Source organism: Parus major, chromosome 4 (genome assembly GCF_001522545.3).
Source record: "Parus major isolate Abel chromosome 4, Parus_major1.1, whole genome shotgun sequence".
Classification (NCBI taxonomy): Eukaryota; Metazoa; Chordata; class Aves; order Passeriformes; family Paridae; genus Parus; species Parus major.
In genome coordinates this window covers 3,286,052-3,309,856 of record NC_031771.1, presented here as the reverse complement: position 1 = coordinate 3,309,856, position 23,805 = coordinate 3,286,052, and the positions used below count along the sequence as shown (strand labels likewise).

Genomic DNA, 23,805 nt, shown 5'->3' with positions numbered 1-23,805 from the left:
TGGTGTGCATTTATTTACTAGGTGACCTTGAGAGTTATTTAGTCATGTTTCAGCAATTTCTACTTGGTCTGATGGTGTTAGTGCCGGGCTTGTGTTGAGTTTGACTGTGCAGTCTTGCCGGGAAGGACTCGATGATGTAAAACCACAATTGCAGCTGACTGGCTTGCAGCTATCTTGTGTAGCATATATGTATTTTGGGAGTTACTGGATGTGTTAAATGAGAGGAATATTTAGAAGGAGATTTCAACTGCAGCTAGTAGTCTGGGTTTGTGAATACAGACTGGGTTCAGCTCTCTCCTGCAGCATTTCCATCCAAGTTTATGTGGGTTGTCGCTGAGCTAATTGCAATCTTACAAATGGTCCCGCAGGACAGGACAAGCTCTCTAATTTTGATTTATTGTGAGACTGTGATTAAAAGACAATGGCAGTTTCTCATCATAAGCCTCAAGTTTGTCATCTATTAAGTCAATATGCATTCCCTGCTTTTTGTAAAACAAACACATGGAATCATTTGGGATCATCATTCACTTGTGAATCTGCACGTTAGGGAAATGACAGTAATTTATAGTTGTCTTCAGCTGTGGTAGCATGACTTACTGTGATAGTTAATTGATAGAGGGGGAAGGCACGTTCACTCAGAAAATAATACAGATGGTTTTGAGCCCAGCCCAGTGGATAGAGATGGAGTGGGATCATTATGGGAACACTCTGTCTGGGCATAGCAGTGTTTTGCTCTGTTAACTTACTGTGAGCTCCTGCTGCTTAAATGTTGTCTGGGGTAATTGTAGAGGCCTGTGGTTCTCCAGGTTACAGAGAGGTTTGGATGGATGGACCACACGGATGGGAACAGGAAAGCAGTCACCTAATCTGACTTTTTTCTTCTTAGACACTTTTCAGCCAGTGCTTTTTCACGTTTTGTGACCATAAGAAACACAATCCCCTATGTTTCCTCTGTTGTTACCATAAACAAATTAAGAGGGGATAAAGTGCAGTGGGATGGATGGAGCTGGTCTCTGGGATGCTCCTATTGCTCCCATTCAGAATATTCAGGATTCATGGTTGTGAAAGAGGGCACCAATCACAGAGATGTCACTACAATCATGTTTTAGGCCTGTTGCATCCGTTTTAGGTCTTTTTCCTCAAAGCTGGTAACACAAAATGCAGGGACTTGGTCCTATAAAATTTGCTTTAGCCTTCTTTGCTTGCACAGACATAAAAAACCCCATCAGATGAAGGAAGGGAGAAGGTGAATTGACAGTGGTATTGTATAACATGAGAAAGTAATAGTTAATTCCGTAAAATACAGAATTTTCTGTGAAGTTGACTTTATTGTCCTGGAAATAATTTTTTGCTGGAGCAGGTCCATGGCCTGCCAAATGCTGCCATCACTTCAGAATTAACCATTTTTTCATCTCCAAGGGCTGCTGTGCATTAGAATAATATAGAGCATAATCAAGAAATGATTTAGAGAAGATGTGGACTCGGTCTGCTTCTAGAGAAGACCCGTTATCTTAATATTTCTTTTGGTTTTAAATTAGGTTTTTAATTTGGAAAAATACTCATCACTGAAATGCCATATTGTGATACTTGGTATTGCCATCACAGGAGTCCATCTTAATCCCTGGAGTGGAGGATGAGTGATTGGGTTGTCCTGTTACCAAACTAAACAAACAGTCGTTCAAAGGTGGTACCTGCTGTGATTAAGTGGATTGGTGGTTGTGCTTCATTGACTTTTGTATGGGTCTTCAGAAAATGAGCTCAGATCTGTCTGATGTTTGTAACCACATCACTGAGGGGTGTGACTACATTCCTACTGTAATTTATGGGCTTTTGACTTCTTTCAGAAAAGATGATGTGATGCGTGATCCTCACCGCAAATGTGCGATATTTCAGGTCCCACTGATTCCCTTTAATGTAACACTTCCAGCACGGTGGTAATTAATGTTACACTTACCACGTAGGAAGTAGAATTTTAGGTCTGTCTGCATATAAAAGCTCTCCCAAGTTAATCAAAAGCTAATTTATTTTTAAACTGAGGTAGCTATTTCTTTGCGGCCACCTACTGCTCTGTAAACTGGGAAATTGTTCCAGTTTAAATTAGCTGATGCTTTGTTTTAAGCTGAATTAAGAGAGCATAAACTTTGGTTTTATGCCAACATCATAACATAAATGAGAGCACTTTTCTCTTGTAGACAAAGGTCTTAACAAGTATTTGTAATGCCACAGTCTACAAGAATTAAGAGCAAATAAAGTTGCCTTGTATATTCTTTTGTCATCTTCTCACAGGGAGGGTTGGCAAGAATTCCTAGAGACAACTTTATTTGAAAATGAACTTTCCATTTTAAATGTGATTTACTCCAGCTTGAGGTAAAGTGAGCTTTATAACCTTAAAGTTATTTATTGTTTACAAGGTCTTGCATACAGTTCCTGTGAGAAACCAAAGCAGAGTAGCAGCTTTTTCTGAATATCTGTATTTTCAGGAGATGAGCAGGACAGTAATGATACTTTTGGCATGTACATATGTATATGCTGAAAAACTACCTTCAGCCTATTTTATGCAGTGTCTAACACGGATTTAAGGGCAGAGCCTACAAGAGAGGCTTTTCCCCTCTAGTTCACATTGCACAGTTGGCACTGGGAGTTGGATGAGGCAATTCCAGTGCACTTGGGTTTTCTGTCCCCCATCACAGCAGTGTTTTAGCAGTGCAATTTGCTGGTTTGGTTTTCTCTCCAGATGCATGTTCTTGCTTGGAAGCTCTTGTAGGAAATGGAAAGTTTAGCCTCATGGAAATATGGTTTGAGTTCTTTGTTGTAGCTGAAATGAAATGTGACAGGATTCCTTGATCATGAGTGTCAGGGATTTGTTTCTGCAGGCATAATTAGTCTCCCTTATTTACTTTACAGTGCTGCTTTGCAGAGCAGTTCTGTGTGTGGGATGAGTAATGTGATAAAAGCACAACTCTGCCTGCACGATTATCACTTACCTGGGAAGCTGCTGTGGCAGATTCTTTACAGGCTCATTGACCTGCAGGTCCTTGAGAGCTGTTTCAGCAGCAATCAGGGCAGAGACACCTTCATGGAAATACTGGGTCACACTGGAATTGTGTGCTGTTCTTCCCAACACATGCAGTCCATATGGAAAGCACTTGTGCAAATGTTTACAAGTGTTTATTTATTGGAGTGTATTTGTTACAGCTTTTTGTTCTGCTCAGCTTCTTAGAGTGGTTAAGTGCCTCAGAACAGCCAACTGGAATTTTCTCTGTGGCCATTTGCATCACAGCTGGGGGAAAGAAAATCCTTAATAAATAAGGATTGTATTCCATTAGATAGCAAATGGTCATGTGTTCTATGGCATTACATGATCATTTATTAAATTCCTCATGAAGGTAGTTTGTTAAAAACATCTTCTTTACCATAATTTCTTGATCATATTGCATCAAAGTGACCAGGACACTCTTCCAAATAGGTTCTAGAAACATCTTCTCTTCCAGTTATTTTCTCCATAATATATCTGCTTTCTAGCAGAAAATTCCTGTGTAGTCACAGATTTGAAAGTACTTCCTTTAAGAAAATGAATGTTTGTATTTTAAGTCACTACTGAGTTTGGGTTTGGATTTATTTTATCCTTTTCAATTTTTAGCCTGAAATTATTTGATTTCTTATTTTGTATTATTAGTGAAAGGAAAAAGTGCTGTGCATCTCGGGGGGAAGAAACGGGCAGGAATGTCATATTTCCATCAGCCTTCCAAAAGAGAGGGGGCAAAATGTTTGGTTGAATGAGGATAAATTTGCATGCCATTTCTGTCAGGAAGAGGGGAATTGACAGGGTGTTTAATGCAGTCATCAGACCTGAGAGCTGGCTCTTGAGCCCTGCTGCATTTCCATGGTGCTACGATGTAGGTGTAATATAATGATCTGAAGGGTAACAGGGGAGAAGGGCAGAATGCTTTAGGTGCCTCCACTTGCCAGGAGGGCCAGTTGTAGGAGCCCTTGTTCACCTAAAGCAGTGGGAGACCAAAAAGCCATGACTGCATATACAAGTACTAGGTTTTCAGGATTCCCTTGGTCAGAGTTGGGATTAATAACAAATATTTTTTTGTTAGGATATTTATATAGCAGTGGGCACTGGATTCAAGTTGCATACAAGAACTGGATTATTACTCAGCTTTTAAAATGTTTGGTATCTGACATAAACATCACTAAAGCTATTTTTTAATATTCTCTTATTTCTTTTCACAGTTTTTCTAATCAGCTTTCAATTTAGCTCTTCTAGGTTACCTTGAATCCACAGTTACCACCTTTTGGTTTTACTTGATGGTCTTTACTCTGGTGAAGTAATGCTTTTAAAACTGAAAACCAAAAAGGCCAAGACTGAAAAATTTTAGGAAATTTAGATGTAGTTATTGCTGTTACTGACTGAAAGACTTAGCCTAGATTATCTGAAGGTAATTGTTACTTAATAAAGGTGCCTTAAATACAGTGGTAATTGCTTTGCAAACATTGTTTAAGGCTGCTTGGGGCATACCTGGCTCCTGTGTGAGAGGTTTCTTTTCTGTGATTCCTCTTGAGTCATGCCACAGGATTGCAATTTTCTGCTTTCTTTTTTGTTTGAAATATTTAAACTAAGCTAACTTAGTTTTCTTAAGCTGATGCCCTTAAATACCTTGGGGCTTGGTCTTCATGAAAGGGGAGCATTTAAAAAATGAACATTTGTGCTCCTCTGAGTGGTCATTATATAAATTGTTTATATGTCTCTCTTTATATATTTTAAGAGAGGAGAGCCAAGAAGGGAGGCTGTGTCCTACCCAATGATTACAACTCCCCAATAGCCAATTTTGTCCATGTGTAGGCCCTACATATTGTTTATATAAACCTATTTCCAGGGATTTTTAGCACTCTAAATATTAAAAGGGATAAAGTCTAATTTTGATGATTGGGCAGTTGCAGTTTCTCCATTAAAGTACGCTGTATACTTTCCTGAGCCTTTTATTTTGAATTGATGTAACATCTCTGTATTACAGCTTGTCCTTTTATTAGTTAACACTCCATGAAATTCTTGTGTCTTTATTCCTCTTCTTACATGTTCTGATGAATGCAAAAATAGTTAAAAACGTTAGTGCTTAAAGCATCAACACTGGCAGCTGAGACATCAGTTTGCTCATAGCAAAAATTTGTGTCAGACTTGCTTTTAATCCATGCAGTTATCCTCATAAGGCTTAATCTGATGACATCTGTAAGGCTTTTTGTTGCTTTGTAAAAAATCTTGTTAAACTTACAAAAGCAGGCCTTCAGCTGCAAACAGGAGTTGGCTCACCCTGAAACACAGGATTTCCAGTAAATGACACGGTTGTCTAATAAATGAAGACATGAAGGTGCAGGTGTACATTTTAGTCCCCCATTCTTTTGTGCAACGATTCCATCCAATTTTGTTGTTTTCATACATGAATAATTAAAGGTGTGTCGCTCCAGCTGTTCCTTTTAACATCACAGATCCAGGATTTGATTCCACAGAACTGCTCTGGGCACGTGTGCACACAGAAATGCACGCACACCTGTGTTATGGTGCTCTGAAAATCAACTAAAGCCTGTGGGATAAAGAGATAAGAGTCAATTATCTCAACTGCTCTCCCTGGGGACTCCCAACACAGAATTATATGTTTTGGAATAGCTCTTGGGTTTGTGTTCTTTTTTAAATTAGCTAATTTTATCTGGGAAATTATGTTTTTAAAGACTGTCAGTCTTCAGCTAGCAGCAATGAAGCGAGAGTGTCTCCATGACAGAAGAGCTGGTAATTTGAGGCCATCTACTTTGACATCCATACCTGGAGTCACTTAGTCTCCGTACAAAATGTGATCTTTTATCTACTTTGACAAGTAATTTTTCATTTTCTCTGTAGCAAGAACCTTTTGCCAACGTTAACACTTGGGCAAAGTGACTTCTCCACATGCATGCAGTAGGCTGGCATTTTATCAGAATACAGCTGTTTGTTGAGAGGGCCTTGATGGGGGTGGGTTTTGCTCACAAATGAATGTTTTTGGAATATATGGTATTTTGTTCATAGTACTCAAGGCAGTATTTCCAAATATGAAATTCTTTTGTTATTTTCCCCATCATTTCTTATTATATGAATTTTTGAGATGCAGATGAATAGGGGTTTTTTTTCTCAAGTTTTTGGCCCTAAATAATTGTGAATTTGCACTGTAATAAAAAGAGTACCTTTTGAAGGAATTGGGGTGTTAGATAGTTTTGGTTTGCTGTTGCTGAATACAGGGCACCTGTTAATGGTGTACACAGCACTGCTGACTTGCATCAAGTCCTTTAGTGACTGTAAGTATTGTATTTTACTGCTGGTGTGTTTGACAGCATGGGGTAGGATTATTTTCTTAGGTATGCAAAGCATTATTCTGTGTTTAGTGTTGTTCAAAAAGCAGCTGCCCTGGAGCGTTGCTACTGTACTAATCTTACCAGATTAGCCTCTAAATATTTCAGACTCTTAGGTAACAGCTCTGATTAATATTTTCCAAGTTCTCTTTACTGTACCTGATGAGCTTTATTATAGAGGGCCCCAGGCATCCTGGTCTCTGCAGAACAGTGTTGTGTGAGAGGAAATGTGAGTGTAAGGAGCAGTAAGGACAGCACAGACTCGGTTTTCGTGCTGAGTTCCCTGCCTGGGAGCTATAGCTGTGACTCTTATGCACCACTGATTTAAAGGGTTTGGTGGCTCAGCAGAGCTTATTTCTTCCATTTATCCCAGGCGTTCAAAAGAGGATGTGGGGACACGGCGGAGCGCTGAGGCGCCGAGAATGAGGCTGCAGTGAAGATGTTGTTGGAAGGGAGCCAGATCAGTGCCAACAGCAGCACTCCTGAGCAGTGGGTCACAAACCTTGGCATGCTCTGTTCTGCTTCTTCATGCAGGTTTATTGTGTGTACCTTAGGATCCCAGCACATTTCCCTTGGGATCCAGATTAAAAGCTGTAGGATGAATGCTGATTTCAGTCCTGGTTCTTGGTACTGCTATAAAGGATCCTGCACTGATGTCCATGGGAGTTTCTGGTAAAGTTCAAGCAATAACTTCATTTTTTGTCCCTCGTTGCTTTGCTTTATGCAGTAGAACAGGAAAGGTGGCAAAGGGTGACTTTGCAGAAAGATGTGAGTTCTGACAGTGCTAAGCCACAGCAGATCTTGCACTTCTCAGCCAAGCAATTCTGCTGAGCACAAGCCTTTCTTTGTCAGAGACAGGACAGCAGAAAATTCTTTGAAATAGAAGATAGAGTGGTTCAAATACGTGTAAAAACATATCTGGTTATGGCTTTTCAGTGACTGAGGGTTTTTTGGTTTTTTTTCAATTTGTATTTTGTCTTTTCATTTTCAAATGCAACAGTTTATCCCATATCTACTGGCAGGCAGGTACCAACTCATGGAACACCCCAAGATTAATTAAACCGTTCCAGGAAGTTCCTTCCATTAAGTAATTAAGTTCATTTTAGAAAGGGTATGCTGGTTTTGGTTTGGGGGGTGTGTTTGTTTCAATAAGTGGTCTATGTAAGGTGTGCATAAATACCTTCATAAACTTTGGAAGTGAACATGGAGGGAAAACATCCTTTTCCCTTTTTCATCATTGCAGGAAAGCAGAAACTTTAAGTAATTTGCATATTTCAGCGAATATGGCATGAGCTTTTGTGGCTTTCAAACCCATTTTTAACCTCTGCTACTGATGAATGTGCCCTGTAACTTCCTTGTGGTGCACTGATTTGAGACATTAAACTTCACAGAGTTACAGGATACTCTGCAGTTACTCTGGGGTTCCACAGATCTTAATCTTTAGTACCAAAGGGAAAACAGAGTGTCTTTACCATGGACTCTGTTAATTCCTTTCCATGCTCTGTTCATAAGCAAAATGAGTGGGATTGCAGAGAGTTTTCCCCAAGGAGCATCACCCTGCCAGTTTGGTACCTTAGTGCACATCTGTGCAGCTGCTCTGGAACATAACTTTGGTGTCAAGTTCAGTCTTCTCCAATCATTTGTCTTTGTAACAGGAACTAATTCAGATACTAAAATTAGCAGAACGATCACATGAGCAGTTTCACACAAATATTTTAGGCAGTAGGTTTAGGTGTGGTTAAACATCTTTTTGTCATTGAGAATTTCTCTGTCTACTGTTTGACTTGACTCCTTGCCTGGAAAAATTTAATTTTCACTGTAAGGATGTGCAATACTATTATTTGGATTTGATTTTTTTTTTTCTTAAAGGCAGAAATTCAGAAAGGAAATCATAAAGTTATTTGGCCATTATATCAAGCTGTTTTCTGTGGGATAGGCACAAAATAGTGCAGTTCAGCACAAAAAGTCACACAGAGGAGATCATTTTACTTTCCAGTCAGATGGGATGTGACTAAATGTGACTAATGGCTAAATGGAAGATAATCAAGCTTATAGGAGTTCTCCCTAAAATTCTTATTAAGGTATTTCCAGTGTGATGATTGGAAAGCATTTCAGGTGAAAATCAGTGCTGAAGCCAAAGCTGGGGTATTCCTGATGTTTTGTGAGCTTACAGTATTTTTCCAGAAGGAAGGGCTGTAAGCTCCCCAGGTTCCTGTCAGGCATTCCAAGGGGTTTGCTCAGGAGCAACAGCTTTGTCTGAGGCTCTTAAGCACCTTCTCTGGAAGCCAGTGAAAAGGAGAGTGACCACAGGGCTACAGCAGGCAGAAGGAAAAGGAGTTACCCCGGTTTCCTTCTGCCCTCTCACGTGTTTATTGATAACAGCATTGATGGAATATCTGCAGTTAATAATTATTTGGCTTAACTGAAATCCTTTCAGAAAAGATAAATGGAACTGTTACTACTGATGAATGCTTTGTGACTCTGGAGAAACAGGAATGACAGTGTGAGCTTCTGATGGGAGTTATTATATTGGATGAATAATCTCTGTAATTGCTGCCTTTTGGTTTGTCGTGCCTGAGTCCTGCTTGATAGGTGTGTGTGAAAAGCTGTATCTGTCTGCAGTGACTGCACAAGTACTTCTTGTGGTGCATCCCATCTTAAACTTTGTGAGTATCTTCTCAAATTGTTATCCAGCATCCCTTGTCTTTCCCAGGGCAGGCTGGGTGCAGGCAGAATGTCTGGGCCGTGCTGGGTTAGCCCCAGTACCGATGGGCACCCTTGGCTCTGCTCTCAGCCTTGTCTGCACCAGGGATCTCTCTCCTCTGCCCTCGCTTATTTGGCATTTTCCCTTTGTAGATGAGTGCCTGGATTGACCAAAGATGCCAACACAAGCACTTGCCAAAAGGCAGCTCCCATCTTCCCTGGCTGCCTCAGCCTGTTTTCCTTTTCAGAAACAATCAGAGGCATATGATCCTGATTCAGAGAAGGATTTGTTCCATCTCACTTCTGTGATTCAGGCATTTGGGAGGAAAGGAAAAGAAAGAATGTGATCCTTGAAGATATCTTTGAAGACGTCAGACTCCAGTTTGGCTAGCAAGGAATTAAGCTCCCCAGGCTGAGCAGCACATCTTCCATCATCTCAAATAACAGCCTCTTTCTAGTCCTGAAGGGCGGATCCATGCTCCTGCAGGCACTTGGAACCAAGTCCTTTCTAGAGAAGGAAGTGACAAAGCGAGAGCACCTCCTGCTTGAGGTAGACACCAAAGCTAGAGAAGCCTCTTCCTGTGGTGCCATCCTGGCCTGCTTGGTAACAGGGATGTGACAGAGGAGAATATTGCTCTGAATTGAAAAAGCCATGCTTTGCATTCTTACTAATCTATTTCATGAACAGGACTTCCCTAGCAAAAGGTATCATTTGCTGTGTATCGAAGCTTTAAGAGCTGTAAACTTTTTTGGAGATGTATACACAAAGCAGACCAGCTGCACTCCAAATTGTACAGATTTAGGGCTGTGTAGCATCTGTGACATCCCCAAGGGTCTGTACTAAATCCCATTTCATGAGCAGTATCTTTGATGCTGCTGTACAAAGCAATGTGCCCAGCAGCCAGATGTTTTAGGGATCTCTGTCCTCAGCTGGGAATGTGAGGATGCTCTTCTAAGCTGGTACGTGGTGTCTCATCCCACATTTGGTTTGCTTTAAAGACATTTTGGGGTGTTGAAAGCTCAGGTCAGTGCAAGCAGACAGAAAGCTGATTTGGGGTTTTTTTGGGAGGGTGGAGAGTGATGTTGGCTGGCCCTTCATAAAAACATGGAGTAATCTGAAATACAGAACCAGCCAAAACCACAAACTCTGATTTAGACCTACTTGGCTCTTGTGAATCATCATGAGCTCTGCACACTGAGTCAGCCAAGAGCTGGTTTTCTCTTCAGTATTGTGTAAACACAAGATGTTTCTCTGGGCTAAATATTATTAAGTTAAAAAGTCATGTTTGTTTGTCATGTATAAAAAATGATTAATACAGAAAGTTACCATCTGGGGAGATCTGAAATTGCTTTTCTTCTACACTTTCTTCCTCAGCTCAGCTTTGAACACAGATCACTTTTAGGGTACCCTGACTTTCATTTGATTCTATAAGTGATAATTATTTGGATCAAACTACTGACAAAGCTTCCTGTATTACTTCTGAAAATTGCAATTTCATTTAAAATAATTAAGGAAAACCACAGGGCTTAATTCATAATTGTACCACAATGTGGTGTGAATTCTTAAAATCTGAGGGGAAGATTCTGCAACTCATTAGCACATTCATAGTGAAAGCTTTAGATAGAGACACAGAAAGGAGTATGTAAACATGGCACAGGGGCTTAATTAGGATGTTCTAGGCTGGCCAGGAGATTTCTCTCTTTGCAGCTCTTCATGGTATGTGTGAAGAATTGTTAGCAGGCCCTGAAAGGTTGTTACTCTGCTGAAATTTGTGACTTACTGCGGTGGTTTTTCCTCATCTTGTTTTATTTACAACTTCTAAGATGTAATAGCACTGAGAAAAAGGTTATATGACATCAGCAAAGTTAAGAGCTATGGAAAAGGTGATTCTGAGGGTAGGGAGTTGAAAACAAACCCCACAGCTGAGAACAGAGAGATGCAATATCAGCTCTGCTGTAGAATTATAACCCCCCCCATCAAAGACATGGAAAAGGTGACTGGTGTTTATCTTTTCTTCCCCCTTTCCATAGTGCGGCTCCATGACAGCATATCAGAAGAAGGATTCCATTACTTAGTCTTTGACTTGTAAGTATTTGTTTTGCATTTGTTTAGCATGTTGGGGATGTGTTGTTCAACTTGGGAGATGCAAGTGCAATCTCACAGGATAGATGCATGGTTCTGGTGCGAAGAGCTGGACACATATTGGAAACAGCCAGAAGGACAGGAACATATTTGGTCATTTGCATGTGCAAGAACTCTTTTGTAAGCATCACTCTAAGGATTCCAGTTTAAAAATCCACTGGGGAAGTGGATTTTAGTGTGAAGTGTAGGTATATAAGTAAAGGTTGTGTGATTATTGCCAAAATGAAGCAAAGATGTTCTCCGAAAAAGTTTGCTGCAAGCCAGTTGTCTAAAGGAGAGGTTAAAAAAAGCATGTGGAACATGAATTTCTCTCCAGAAAATCTCCACTGCTGCACTAAAAAGGTAAGCCTGAGTTCAGAGAGGGAAAGATTCTTTTAGTATTTCATTCCTGACTGATACCATACTGCTTTCTAATGTTTGATTTTGACACCACACAGAATGTGAAGCGCCCAGCACCTAGAAAGGAAGTTTCCTACTGAGATCCTGTTTTGCTTTAGGAATTTAAGTCCCATGAGTTGTTCATGTAGCAACTGGGCCTGTAAGGAGCTTGTTTTTTCCAGATAAAGCTGTTTAGTTGGAGCTGGGATAGTGACAGCATGAACTGTCTATCTCAGGCTCTTAACTTGAAAAGAGAAACTGATTTCCTCATTCTTCCCTGGGATGGGCAAGCTTTTCCACCCGCTTGAAAAATGATTGCTTATGGTTTTGGATATGAACAAACCTGAATGAAAGGAATTGTATTTCAGAACTGACTTCAGCAAAATTATCTCTTTAAACTGTAAATTTTTCCAGGGCAGTTTATGGTTTAACAGACAACACACCTGCCCAACTACCTGAAGAGCTTTCTTAGGCCCCCTGTGGTTTTGCTGTTTAGAATGAGAATACATTATTTCCCCAGAGATGGGAAATAGCTCATTTCTAAGCATATAAACAGAAGTATTTGCATTCAGCATGGCTAAGTTAGAACCTGAATCTTCCTTTACACAAGCAATTATGTGCTTTCATGTTCAGGTTACATGCTGGTTTACTTTCTGGCTTAACTTCTTTTAAAGCAATCTGTAAAGACTTCTTCAGCACTAGATTTCAGGCCAGAAATACACAAATATTAAATAGTGTGTCTGAAGTGAAGGCACTGGGGATTCAGGACTCAAATCCTAACCGGGCTGAACAGAAGCTTGGATGAGATTTGTGTCTATCCCAGGTAAGTGTTTTGACTGTTGGCTTGGAAATGGCTCCAGGGCACAACACACATATTTATTCTCTGACATGCACTGGGGTTTGTTTTGCTTTTTTTTTTTCCCTTAAGGGCTATAAAGGATATCTTTCTTTGTGGAATTGGAAAAAGCTTCTTCATTCACAGCATTTCTAAGAAGTACATGTAGAATTCTTAGTTCTAGGGACAATATCCCTTTTAACAACCAGTGGCTCTTTATTTTTTTAGTTGTTGTACTGCTGTACTGTGAGAAACTGTGGCATATATATATATATATATATATACACTCTAACAGTTAGTCCACATCTGCCTTAAATTTAATATATAATGCCAGACTTATCTCAGGGGGTTGTGATTGTGATGTGAACTAGAACATTTGAACAACTTGGAAGCTGTAGATAACAGTATCTAGATCTCAATAGTGAGGGAGCAAATAGAAGCCTATGTTGTGCAGTAAAATGTTAATGCCTAACCCAAAGATACTGCCTTGGCAGGAAACTAAATTCCACAGGAAATGTTCTCCCTTGGCTGGAACTTCCCCCATTCCTTGTCAGTCCCATTCAGGACAAACAGAGAAACAGCCTCAAACATAACTTAAAAAGTTTTTATGTTTTGACCATGTGGTTAGAGGTTTTTGTAGAAATTATTTATTTTGCAAAAAAGAAAAGATATCTAAATGGCAGAGACAGTGACGTTGCCAACTGATCGTTGTCTTGGGAGAAGCACCAGGTCACATTCTTGAGGAGCTTTTGCCAAATTACTGACAATGCCTGTTCACAGTTAATTTTTTCACATTCAAATCAAGAAATCATTGCTTTAATGCTCACTAATATTATGAATTAGTGGAACTTCACCTTTTACAACCATGTGATTACTGCCCTGTTGACAAGTAGATGAAAGTTTGCATGATAAAAAGGTACTGTATGCACTTTTTGAACACACAGGCCAAGAACCTGCTTTTTCTTAATTTAGTTTTTATTCAGCAGGAGCCTGACTGTGGTGTAACACTGTCACTCCACCCACACATGCCGTCATGTCATTTTCTTAATGATTTCTTGCAGACTGTGTGGGATTCAGTGTGACTGTTTCCTCAGAAATTTCTTTCAGACTTCAGCCCACGTAAGAAAGTGAAGGGGAGGACTGCCCTTTCTTTGGATAGAAAAAACAATCATTGTTACTTTCTATTTTGAATGTCTAATAATCTCTTTGGATTAAATGTCATAGAGATGTCTGCAGCCTGTTGCTTCACTTGTATACCTCAGGCTGTGCTTTTATCTGGAGAAGGAAACAGTATTTAATGTACTGTGTTACAGACCTGCATTTGGGTGTCACATGGGGAGGTGGGAGTCTGGAAATCCCTGTGGAAAATGGGTACTGAACATTGAACTTCATGAATTTAATAATGGACTTCATGAGGTTTTTGCTCCCCTTCCCTATTGGTTAAGGCAGCTGCAGTCAGGATTTGCGTCTGTGGGACCATTTCAGTTGCTAAGCACGAATGAGACTGTCTTCAGTGTTAATGATGTTAGATGAGTTCAAATCCAATCAATTCTGTCAGTATTAATTGCCATATCTGAATGGAAACAGCTGTAGCACTTGAAGACTCTCTTGTGCAAGTCAATGAGATTCTCTATTTTCAGTGTCTCCCGTTTTAATGCACTTGATGAGATGCAACAATTGGTACATTAAGAATCCTGGCCTTGCTTTTGGATTCTAAGTGCAGGGACCATAACATGTAGAATAAATAGAAAATACAAAAAAAAAGTAGCCTAATTTGCAAAATGGTGTTTGCTTCAGGTAAAAGTCTGGGCCTCTATTTCAGAAGTAGAAGGGCCACAGAAGGAATTTAATAATTCTGTGGCCAGGGTAAGATGCTTCCTCCCAGCTCCATTATGAAGGCAATTGAAGAAATAAATGTGAGCTAGGAGGAAACCATGCCAGTATGATCATCAGCAGAGGGCTGATTTAGCTGTCTGTGCTAATTTGTGCATTTCTTTTAATTATTCTCTTATATGTGCAAATATAAACCAGCAGTTTTTCTCAAAGTGGTGCAGAGGGCCTTGGTGTTTCTACGTGCTGCTTGTACCTCTTTTGTGTAAACAAACCCATGTGCTTTATTTGTCACCACTTTAGTCTGCTCCTCTGAAAAATCCCCAAAGAACCATAGCAATTTGTCCAAACCAGTAGCTTTTAGGTTGTATCCTTTAAGTTACTGGAGCTTGTAAGTGAATGGCCTGTCATGAAATGCAACTTCCCGGGATCCAGATCCAGATCTGTGTCAGAAAGGCCTTGAGATCCATTCCCATTTGTATCCTGTGGGGAGAGGGTACCTTGGCACCTGCTCACGTAGCTTTATGGTGAAGGACCAAAGTCATTTGTGAGTGGCTTTCCAGAAGCTGCAGGCTGTCCCACACTGTGATGCCAGTGACCTTTATTGCTGCAGGGGCACCTTGCTCAGGGATGCTCAGTGAGCCAAGGCCACGAGCACGGCTGTCGTGGTTTGCCCTGGGGCTCAGAACGTGCAGGTGGGTTCTGTCCTCTCCTCATGCACTGCCTGCCTTCATTGTGGCCATTCAGATCATTTGGGAGAGCTGTTCCTAAGGTATTCTTCAGAGTGACAGAGCATGGGAATTGCTGACTGCTTGTTTGGTTGTCACTGAAATTCACCTGCTCTGTTCCTGCTTTAATCTTTTCATTGTTTAACAGTGGTTGTGAATACCAAGCAAATGTTTAGTGTCAGCAAGTAAGATTTTATATCCCCTTCCTCCCTCTGTGCTGGAGAAGAACAAACATCAATTTGGTATTCTCTTCCACTGAAAGGCACTTTGATGACTAAAGATTCTTGGTTTCTTTCTTTGGTTTGGATCAAAAATAAGTGTTTCAGGAAAGAGTAAGATCAAAGGATGCTTTGTTTTTTCATTCATCACAAAGTAAGAATTATTCCTCTTTACCAGAACTGTGGCAGACAAATACATATGCAAAAAGGAGTTATGCAAGACTGTCAAAATATGCATCAGTCAAACATTTTGTGCTACAGCAACCAAAGCCAGTCTCTGGAAGGTAGAAGATGAAAAGCACGAGAATACAAATTGATTAGCAATCTACTTTACCTCCTCAAGATTTTACTGCAGACTTTTGTACAAAATAGCATTCCTGAAAGTCTCTGTATTGGGAGTCAGTAACATGTAAACTCGGAGAAAGTATGGTGTAACCCAAATATAAATGAAATAATGAAAATCAAGTTCTTGAACTGGCCTTCTCCAAGAAAGGAGCAGGGCTGATGGTTGAGCAGGGCATTTCTGTCATCACTTAGTGTGACTGAAAACTGAGTTCCTCAACAAAGTGTTAGTACAGCAGTGTGCAAGTGAATGGTACAGTTCTGAACATTGCAAGTGTTCTCAGCTTTCATTTTTTAATCCTAATAAACTGAATTGTATTCAATAGTAATTGTGTTCACTGTAGTATAGATTTTGAAGCATCTCAATCTTTAAGTATCTTGTTGTGCACTCAAGCTTGTACGTTTGGGAATTTGTTTGAAATACGATGTGCTAATATTCTCATTCGTAACCAGTAATGAAATAGAAACATTGATCTCTCAATTAGGAATTATGTATGTAAGCACCTGTATATGTGAGGAATTGCATTTAGCTGTGCCAGTCTAATATATGCTAGTGTATAGCCTAGACTATGGGAGAGAAATGTTACAGGAAGTTGTCCTCCTGTGCTATGAGTCCCCTCTTGTGACACAGGCAGACAAGTTTTATTAAATTCTTTAAAAACTCATTAATCTTCATCTTAGAGGGATTGCTGGAAATCTTATCCTGATTTTAACCTTATATTTACTCATAGATATTTTATGTTCATGTGTTACTGTACCAATATTATCCCTCACAACTCCCCTTTGGGGAGATCCAGGCTTATGCTCATCTGGAGTATTTATTTTAATCTCTCTTAACCTTTGTTTTGCCCAGCTAAACTGGGTTTGCTTCTCTGAGGAGATCTGATGATTGAATGACTGGGTAGCCTGGTAGCAATTTTTCTGTTCATGCTGGGCTTCCAGTTCCCTTTTCTGAGTTTGTGTGACCAGAACTGGTACAACATGAGGAGGGATTTTACTGCTGCGCTTGAGGACATTGCTGTCACCCTATTTCAGATGCAGTCCACGATTGTTGTATCATCCTGCTCAGGGCTCATTCTGGACCGTGATCTTTGGGATAGAAAATCACAGTTTTGTTTATTTTTAACCACTTTCTACCAGTAAACCAATGATTGCACAGTGAGTTCCTGAGTGTGCAGCGATACACAGCCACTTCTGCTACTGGCCCCAGGATCATACAGTTCTGCCCTTGTACTTAGCTTATTTTCAGTGGTCCTTGAACTAAGTTATTCCTACTTTCTCCACAAAGATAAATGAAAATTTTCTAGGGGAAATCTGCTGTTAAATTGATTAAGGCACCCTGCTTCTACTGATACTTCCCTTCCCACTCAGTAATGCTCTTTCTGGCCACAGCACAAAAAGCCAGCCCCTCTGGCACCTGGGTACACTCTGTTGTGATTTCACCTACACTGAAAGACCCTTCTCCTTCTTTAGCGTTGTTGTAGTCTAGCATTTCTCACCTTTTTGTCTGATATTGCAGTGTTCAAATTACCCTGAACTTCAGCCACAATTTTCCTGGCTGGTCAGCTCCCTTTATGCTTGTAGTTTCTACTCCTTCCTTTAGACATCCATAACTGATGTCTGGCATCTTGCCCAATACACTGCTGCCCTTGGCTTTTATTTTCTATTTATGATTACACTTCCACCACATCCATTTTATTCATGTAATGATTTGGATGGACAAACCTTCCACTTGAGTTCCTGTACCTTGCTGCAAAACCTCTTGCATTTCTGTACAAATATTTCACTTACTCCTCTCTGCTTCTCCCTGTCAAGTTAATTTAAGGTGCACATTTTCACTTCTGAAATCTCCTTTTCCCCATCTTGCTTTTTGTACCAGAGTCACCGGAGGTGAATTGTTTGAAGATATAGTTGCAAGAGAGTATTACAGTGAAGCAGATGCCAGGTAAGTAATTTGTTTTTCCAATGTTGCCTTCGATAATTCTAGGATAGTTACTTAGATATATCCTGGTGTTTGGCATCAGTTTCCCAGCACAATCTTTGAGACTCTAGGATTTCTCCAGGGGGTTCTCTTAGACTTGGAATGGCAGAGTTGGGTAGTTTGAGCTCATGGCTGTGTGGTGGAGAACTCGTGGGAAGTCTTGGTGTCTGCTGATCTGCAAAAGCTGAAATTGCATCTCCATTAGTTAAAATTTTTCCCATTGTTTCCTCTGCAAACTGGACATAACAGCTCAAGAACTCCATCCATAGATTCTTACATTTGCTGATCAAAGTTTGAAGCATAAATTGTTTTAAAAGAATTTTGCATTAAATATGATTTTTTTGTTCTCAGTCCAGAAGTGCTAATTTCCTTTTCCAATTAGAATTTTTTTGTTGTGTTTCATCAGAAAGCACTTATACTGTGCGTCTCATAGTCTGAGCTCAAATATGGCAATTTTCTGCAAGTGCTTGTTGAAAAACTTGAATAATAAGTTGACAATTATCATAATTTGCATGCGTAAAGTATCAGGGCCGCTTATCTCATGTTTGTCCTCATATAATAATAAATGATAAATATTGTCATAAAATTAAGAATCTTAAACACTGTGGTCAATTACTTTAAAGAAAATATGTTCTGCCACCACACTTTTCACAGAAATTGATCTCCATGTAAATTTAAAGAATCCTCATGTTTCTGTTTGTTTACAAACACAACACCCCCTCCAATAATACACATTTAGTACATGCAGTTTTAAATCATGCCTTTATATTTGGAGCTCACTGGGAGATGACCAGAAAGAATTAAGTATTCTAACAGCAGTAGTAGGATAATAATGAACAGATGAGAAGTTGCTCTGAGTATTAGGAAGCTTCCACTTCCAGATCTTACTGCATCTGTAGGAATGGTAGAAAGATCAATACTTTAGGCACTTAAGAACAACACACAGCAGAGCACCCCATAGGAGAGAAAACAGCAGTAGGGTTTAGGTGGGGTGGAAGAAGAGGAGGGACCTTAAAAAAATTTTCAAATCATTTTTTCCTGTTGTGGTTGAAGCGAATTTCTAATATTGATGCCAAAGGCCAGTATATGGTGTCATTGTGTGTTTTTAAGGTATTTGGGAATTAAAATTGCAATGATTTCTTCTGTTATTATGATATATTGGAAGGGGCTGCGCATATATTTGTATATATATAGAGAGAACATATATATATACACATTTTATATTTTCAGTAAGAATTTGACCAAATAAGTGAAATATCTAGTTACGACGTATCTCTGTATTTTGAATATTTTATATATATATATATACACATATATGTAAAATATTCCTAGTGTGTGTATGTGTGTATCCCTCTAGCAGTAGTTGCTGTTCTCTGTGGATGCCTCTCCCAGGACTGTCTCACTGGTCTGCTCCTGCAAGCCCTTGCTCACGCCAGTAGTCTGTACTCAAACAGTGCAGTGAGTTGTGAACTACTTGCCTAAGAAAGGGTTTTCAGGCTTGGGCTCCAGTTACTGATTATGACCATTCCTTCTGAATTCTGTGGTCAAAAGGTTTTGGATGAGCAGCATCTTGACTACTGTGTATTGCTTATCATCACTCACTTTGTGCCACAACGATGTCTTGAAAAAAAAAATCTAAGCTCTTGCAGTGCCAAAAAAAAAAATCTGGAAAAAGTTCCACTGCTCTAAAATATTAGTATTTTAGTTGTGCTTTATGGCATCATAGAGTGGCCAAAACTTGCAAACCTGGGTGTGGAAAAAGAGGTGCTAGTTCAGTTACTGAAAGCACCAAACTAAAACATTAGTCTAAATTTTTAATGTGGATTTTCTCTCCCCACGTGACTCCTAAGGAAACCAGAGCTGGACACTATTTTAAATGAAAATGCATGCCACCTTTTTGAATGACTTGGCTTTATTCTTGTAATTGTTTTAAAGAAACTATTCAATTGAAAATGAAAAATGTTTTGCTTTTCCTTAGCTTTTGACTTTTTTTGTTTCATTTGTTTTCTGTCTATCATCTCATTTCTGACCATTTCCTTGTTTCAGCCTTTGTTGTAATGTTAACTTCACCACAAAAAATTAAGAAAACCAAAACATGCCACTAATTGTTTTTCTGCCTCCACTTTGTTTTTCCTGTGGCAGTTTTTGGAAGCTGGAAAAAGCTTCCATACTGCTGAAAGAGAATACAGTCTGATGATTCTGTCTCATAGGTGTCATACGTTCCACGTTAAATGTCTTCTTTGGTTTGGTTTTGGTTTTTCGTTTTTTGGATATGTTGGAGCTGGAAATATCTCTACCTTCAGCAATGTTATTGTTCCAGTTCAAACCGCAATCAAGACTTGTCAAGAGGTGTAAAATTGTTTTTGTTCTTTACCTTTTTCTTTTAATTTTTATTTTATTTTGTATTTAATGTGATTACGTGCCTTTAAAATGTTCTCCCTTCCATTCTGCCCTTGTATCTTTGCAGTCATTGTATACAGCAGATTCTAGAAAGTGTTAATCATTGTCATCTAAATGGCATAGTTCACAGAGACCTGAAGGTCAGTATCTGGTGCCCATCAATTGGATCTAAAATTTTGGGGTTTTTCTTTGCTCTGGGTAGGGGCAGAGGGTGGGATATCTGCCATGTTCCCTTGCCTCTATCCTATTCACCCTCCAAACAACCGCTCCGACCAATAATGCATGACGCCTCTTTCCAGTTTGCAAGTCTACAGGCCTAATATACATCATGGCAAAAAGGGGGAACGCTCCCAAAAAAAGAGACAAAAATGGTCTCTTGCCAAGGCGGCGGATTTAGCCCGGGCTGTGCCCGTGTGGAGGTGACCCCTGCCTGTGATGTATGTCAGCTTGCAGATGTGACCGCCACGGCCGTGCTGAGGCCCGGGGGGCAGCGGCAGGACCGGCGGCCGCACGCTGCTGCGCTCGGGGGTGACGGGCCCTCAGGCAAGCGCCGCTAATTACCGGCTAAATTAGGCGGCTAGGAGCTAATTATGAACCTGGAGCGTGGAGAGGACTTGGGGACCGCCTCCATGGGCGCTGCGATTTCTAACCATTACTACTATACTTCAGTTCCTCTGTGAAGGCTCTGAATAAGCGAGGAGAAAAAAGCAAAAAATAGGAAAAAAAAAAAAGAAAAATAAAAATTGACACGACCTCGAATTAGTGGCAAAATTTCTCCCTTTTAAAAAGTACCATTAAAAAAGAGATTGGCGGTGATTTCTAAGCAAAGCCGAGGCAGCCGCCGCGCCGCCTGTGTCTGAGGGCAGCCCCGCGGAGCCTGAGGCCGTCGTGCCCCGAGCGGGGCGGCGCAGGGCAGGGCAGGCCGGGGCGGGAACACAGCCAGGCCCGGCCTCGCCCTCAGCCGCCGCCCCCTCCCCTGGTGCTGGAACTAACGGGCGCCCATGGTGTTTGCATGCAGTCATTGCATTCAGCAGATCCTGGAGGCCGTGCTGCACTGCCATCAGATGGGCGTGGTCCATCGAGACCTCAAGGTGAGTGCTGCTGCCCCGCCGCCCTCCCGGAGCGGCATCCCTGCCCCACAGGGCCGCCAGCAGCCGACATGTAAACGCTTCCCTCTTTTTGTTTTTCCCCTTGGTTCGTTTATTCTTAACTTGGCTTCACCTACATGCAAGAACAAGCTTATGCTCACCAGAGGGAATCTGCTCGAGGCTGGCCGGTACCTGGCTGTCCAGCATCGGGCAGTGCAGGGAGAACAAAAGGTGCTTTTCAAGCACTGTGTGTGTTCGGAGAATACATGGTCTTCCTCTGTGTCATCCAGAGCTTTTGGGACAGGGCATGAGGGCAACTTCTCATCTCTCATCCAGCAGGATTTGGAGTGCTTCTGGGAAGCACAGTGGCCTTTGCATATCATGCATTTTAGTGACAGAAGGTCAGCTGCTCTTGGATCACTGGCACACAGACCTCTCTCCCCTCCAGATTGATGGCTGGGCTGTAAAACATCTCTAAAAAGCAGGAATTTCTACAATATTCTCGCCATCCTCACCTCAGGAGTCCAGTTCCTTCCAGACGGGCTTTAACATTGGGATAGAAACCTCTCTAAAGGAATCTCTCTGCTGAGGGAGCATTCCCTCTTTGTTAACTGTGTATATATCCAAATGGCTAGAGGCACCTGCTGCAAGAATGCTCTCTGCCTTTAAAATACCTTGGCAAGGAAAAAAGCATCATTTTCTTGTACTGTGAGACTCCAGGAGGGAAAGGCTGTCCCAGAGCTTGTAGTAAGCTTACCTTTTGGGCACTCGAGCTTCGTGATCCTCAAGGAGAAGAAGATGGTGTATTCTGAAATCAGATGCAAGTCTCAACTATCAGATCCTTTGTGAGGCAGAGAAAAAATGGTGCGTGGGCTAAGGCAGCAAAACATGCTAATCCTTTGTGGCACAGATCCTTGGGCTTTAGTTTTTCTTTCTGAATGAGTTCTGGGGAGCAGAAATTTCTTCCTAGGATAAGAGTTTATAGTAGTTAATGAGTAATACCACTGGAATCAGAATGCTATCGCCTTTCTTTCCAACCTTCACTCGCAAACAAACTGTTCTTGTCTGACTTTATAAGGTCGATGTTGTTGCCATAGAGGAACACAAAGGGGTTTGCTGCAAAAGCTCAGAGAGCAGGATGAGTTTCAAAGATGCAGACCCCACATTTTCTACCCATTTTGCACTTTTGGGTTTTCCTGTGTCACGGTTATGGAACAGGAGATTGACAAATCTCTGACCGATCTTTCATGGCAGCTGGGTAACATGGAATGAGTTTAAATGAAAGAATGTCAGATTTGTCCAGCTGCTCCAGTGGTTCCTGTCCACACTGTACATGCAGTCCTATGCTGCTAGCATCAAAAGGAATTAAAATCCCAGGATTGTAGCTATGCAAACTGATGGAATAAGAGATGCTTTCTATTACTTTTCATACATTCACACAAAACTTTTTCTTTGGGAATGCGTTAAATCCAGCTGTTGCCTGCTCCAGACCATGTGTGGATTTCTTATTCTGGCAAATCCAGGATGAATTGAAAAAAACAGTGAGAAAATGTGTTTCTGCCAAGCTGTAGTGCCCAGTTTCATTTGGGAAACTGAAAACTTCAGGAAGCAGAAAACCATCCTTCTTCAGTTACAGCTTTGTTGCAAAAGCCAAAAAACCCAAAGAATTAAATGAAAGACTGTGGTGAAATCCGAGCAGAACGCCATGTGCTGAAAAGAAGATGCCAGGAGCAGAACAGCAAGATGTGGAAGGTGGTTATGGGCTGGCATGGATCCTTAAATTGCAAAACTTGATGGATTTTTTTTCCAATAAGTCAGTCCACAACATGATGGCGTGCTTGGGGGTGGGGAAATTTTGGGTGATCTCATTTTACTTAATTTTCCTTCTAGGCTAATTTAGTAGCAAATGGACAGGAGCTTTTGCAGGCTCTTATGACATGCAGAACTGCTCATTGCTGCTCTGTTTGTAATCACTGACCTCAGTCAGAATGGTGGTGGGTCCTAGACCCAGAAAAAAATTTACTTATTAGTGGCAAACTGGCTTTACCAGCTAGTAAAAATGCACTTCCAGGTAGGAATTCCAGTTCTTGTCACGCCCTAGCGTTCCTGCTTTTGTGAAACTTTTGTGGTTATGACCCTCTTACCTTCCACTGAAGAATGGCTGCTTTAGGTATATTCAAGGAAAAATACACAGAGCCTTAAATACTTGGTACCTTAAGGATTCAAGACCTTTGGAAAAGTATGGCATAAATCACTTTAATTTATTTGTAAGTAATTTTAGCAGTTAACAGTGCCATTGTGCATGCTTGGCTGCCGCCCATGTCCTGGGAGCACAAGGTGACACCACCGAATCCGGGGAACCAGTCCTGGCTGTGCTGTTAATGTTTCCCAAGTAATTGCACTCATTCCCAGTTAATGCATGATAATTACCCACGCGCCTCTGGCCAGCCTCAAACGACTGCTGCATGTTGGTTAAGCACACAGCCCCACGTGGCATGGCCAAAAAGGCTGTTGTCTTTGGCATGGCAGTAAATCAGGAATTCTGGAAATCAGGAATATGGAGCATACTCATCTGTTGAAGTGGTACTTCTGCAGAGAAGAGACATGCAAAGGAATAAAAAAACAAGCCCAAGAGGAAAACAGAAAGCAAAAAAAGCCAACAAAAAACCAAACCAGCATCAGAAAACACAAACGCAGTGTTTTGAACAAAATCACTTTTTGGGAAAGCGGTATGTGCTCGGTGGGGTAGTGTTTGTATTTCATCCAAAAGGATGAGGC

The 23,805-nt window shown here is 40.8% G+C and overlaps 1 protein-coding gene across 33 annotated transcripts in view; it reads left to right on the top strand.

Moving 5' to 3' along the window:
• CAMK2D (calcium/calmodulin dependent protein kinase II delta) overlaps positions 1-23,805 on the top strand; it is a 118,714-nt gene that overhangs the window by 55,534 nt on the left and 39,375 nt on the right. For 22 of the 33 annotated variants that reach the window (XR_004496975.1, XM_019006258.2, XM_033513692.1 and 19 more), the window contains exons 5-7: positions 11,116-11,170; positions 17,438-17,503; positions 20,007-20,079. Coding sequence is in view for 32 of the 33 variants with exons in the window: in XM_019006258.2 (XP_018861803.1) it covers positions 11,116-11,170; positions 17,438-17,503; positions 20,007-20,079 (194 nt within the window). In the remaining variant the exon portion in view is untranslated. Of the gene's footprint in view, positions 1-11,115; positions 11,171-17,437; positions 17,504-20,006; positions 20,080-20,957; positions 21,031-23,805 lie in introns of those variants that run through there. The other 11 variants (XM_019006259.2, XM_019006255.2, XM_033513695.1 and 8 more) reach the window with 2 other exon arrangements.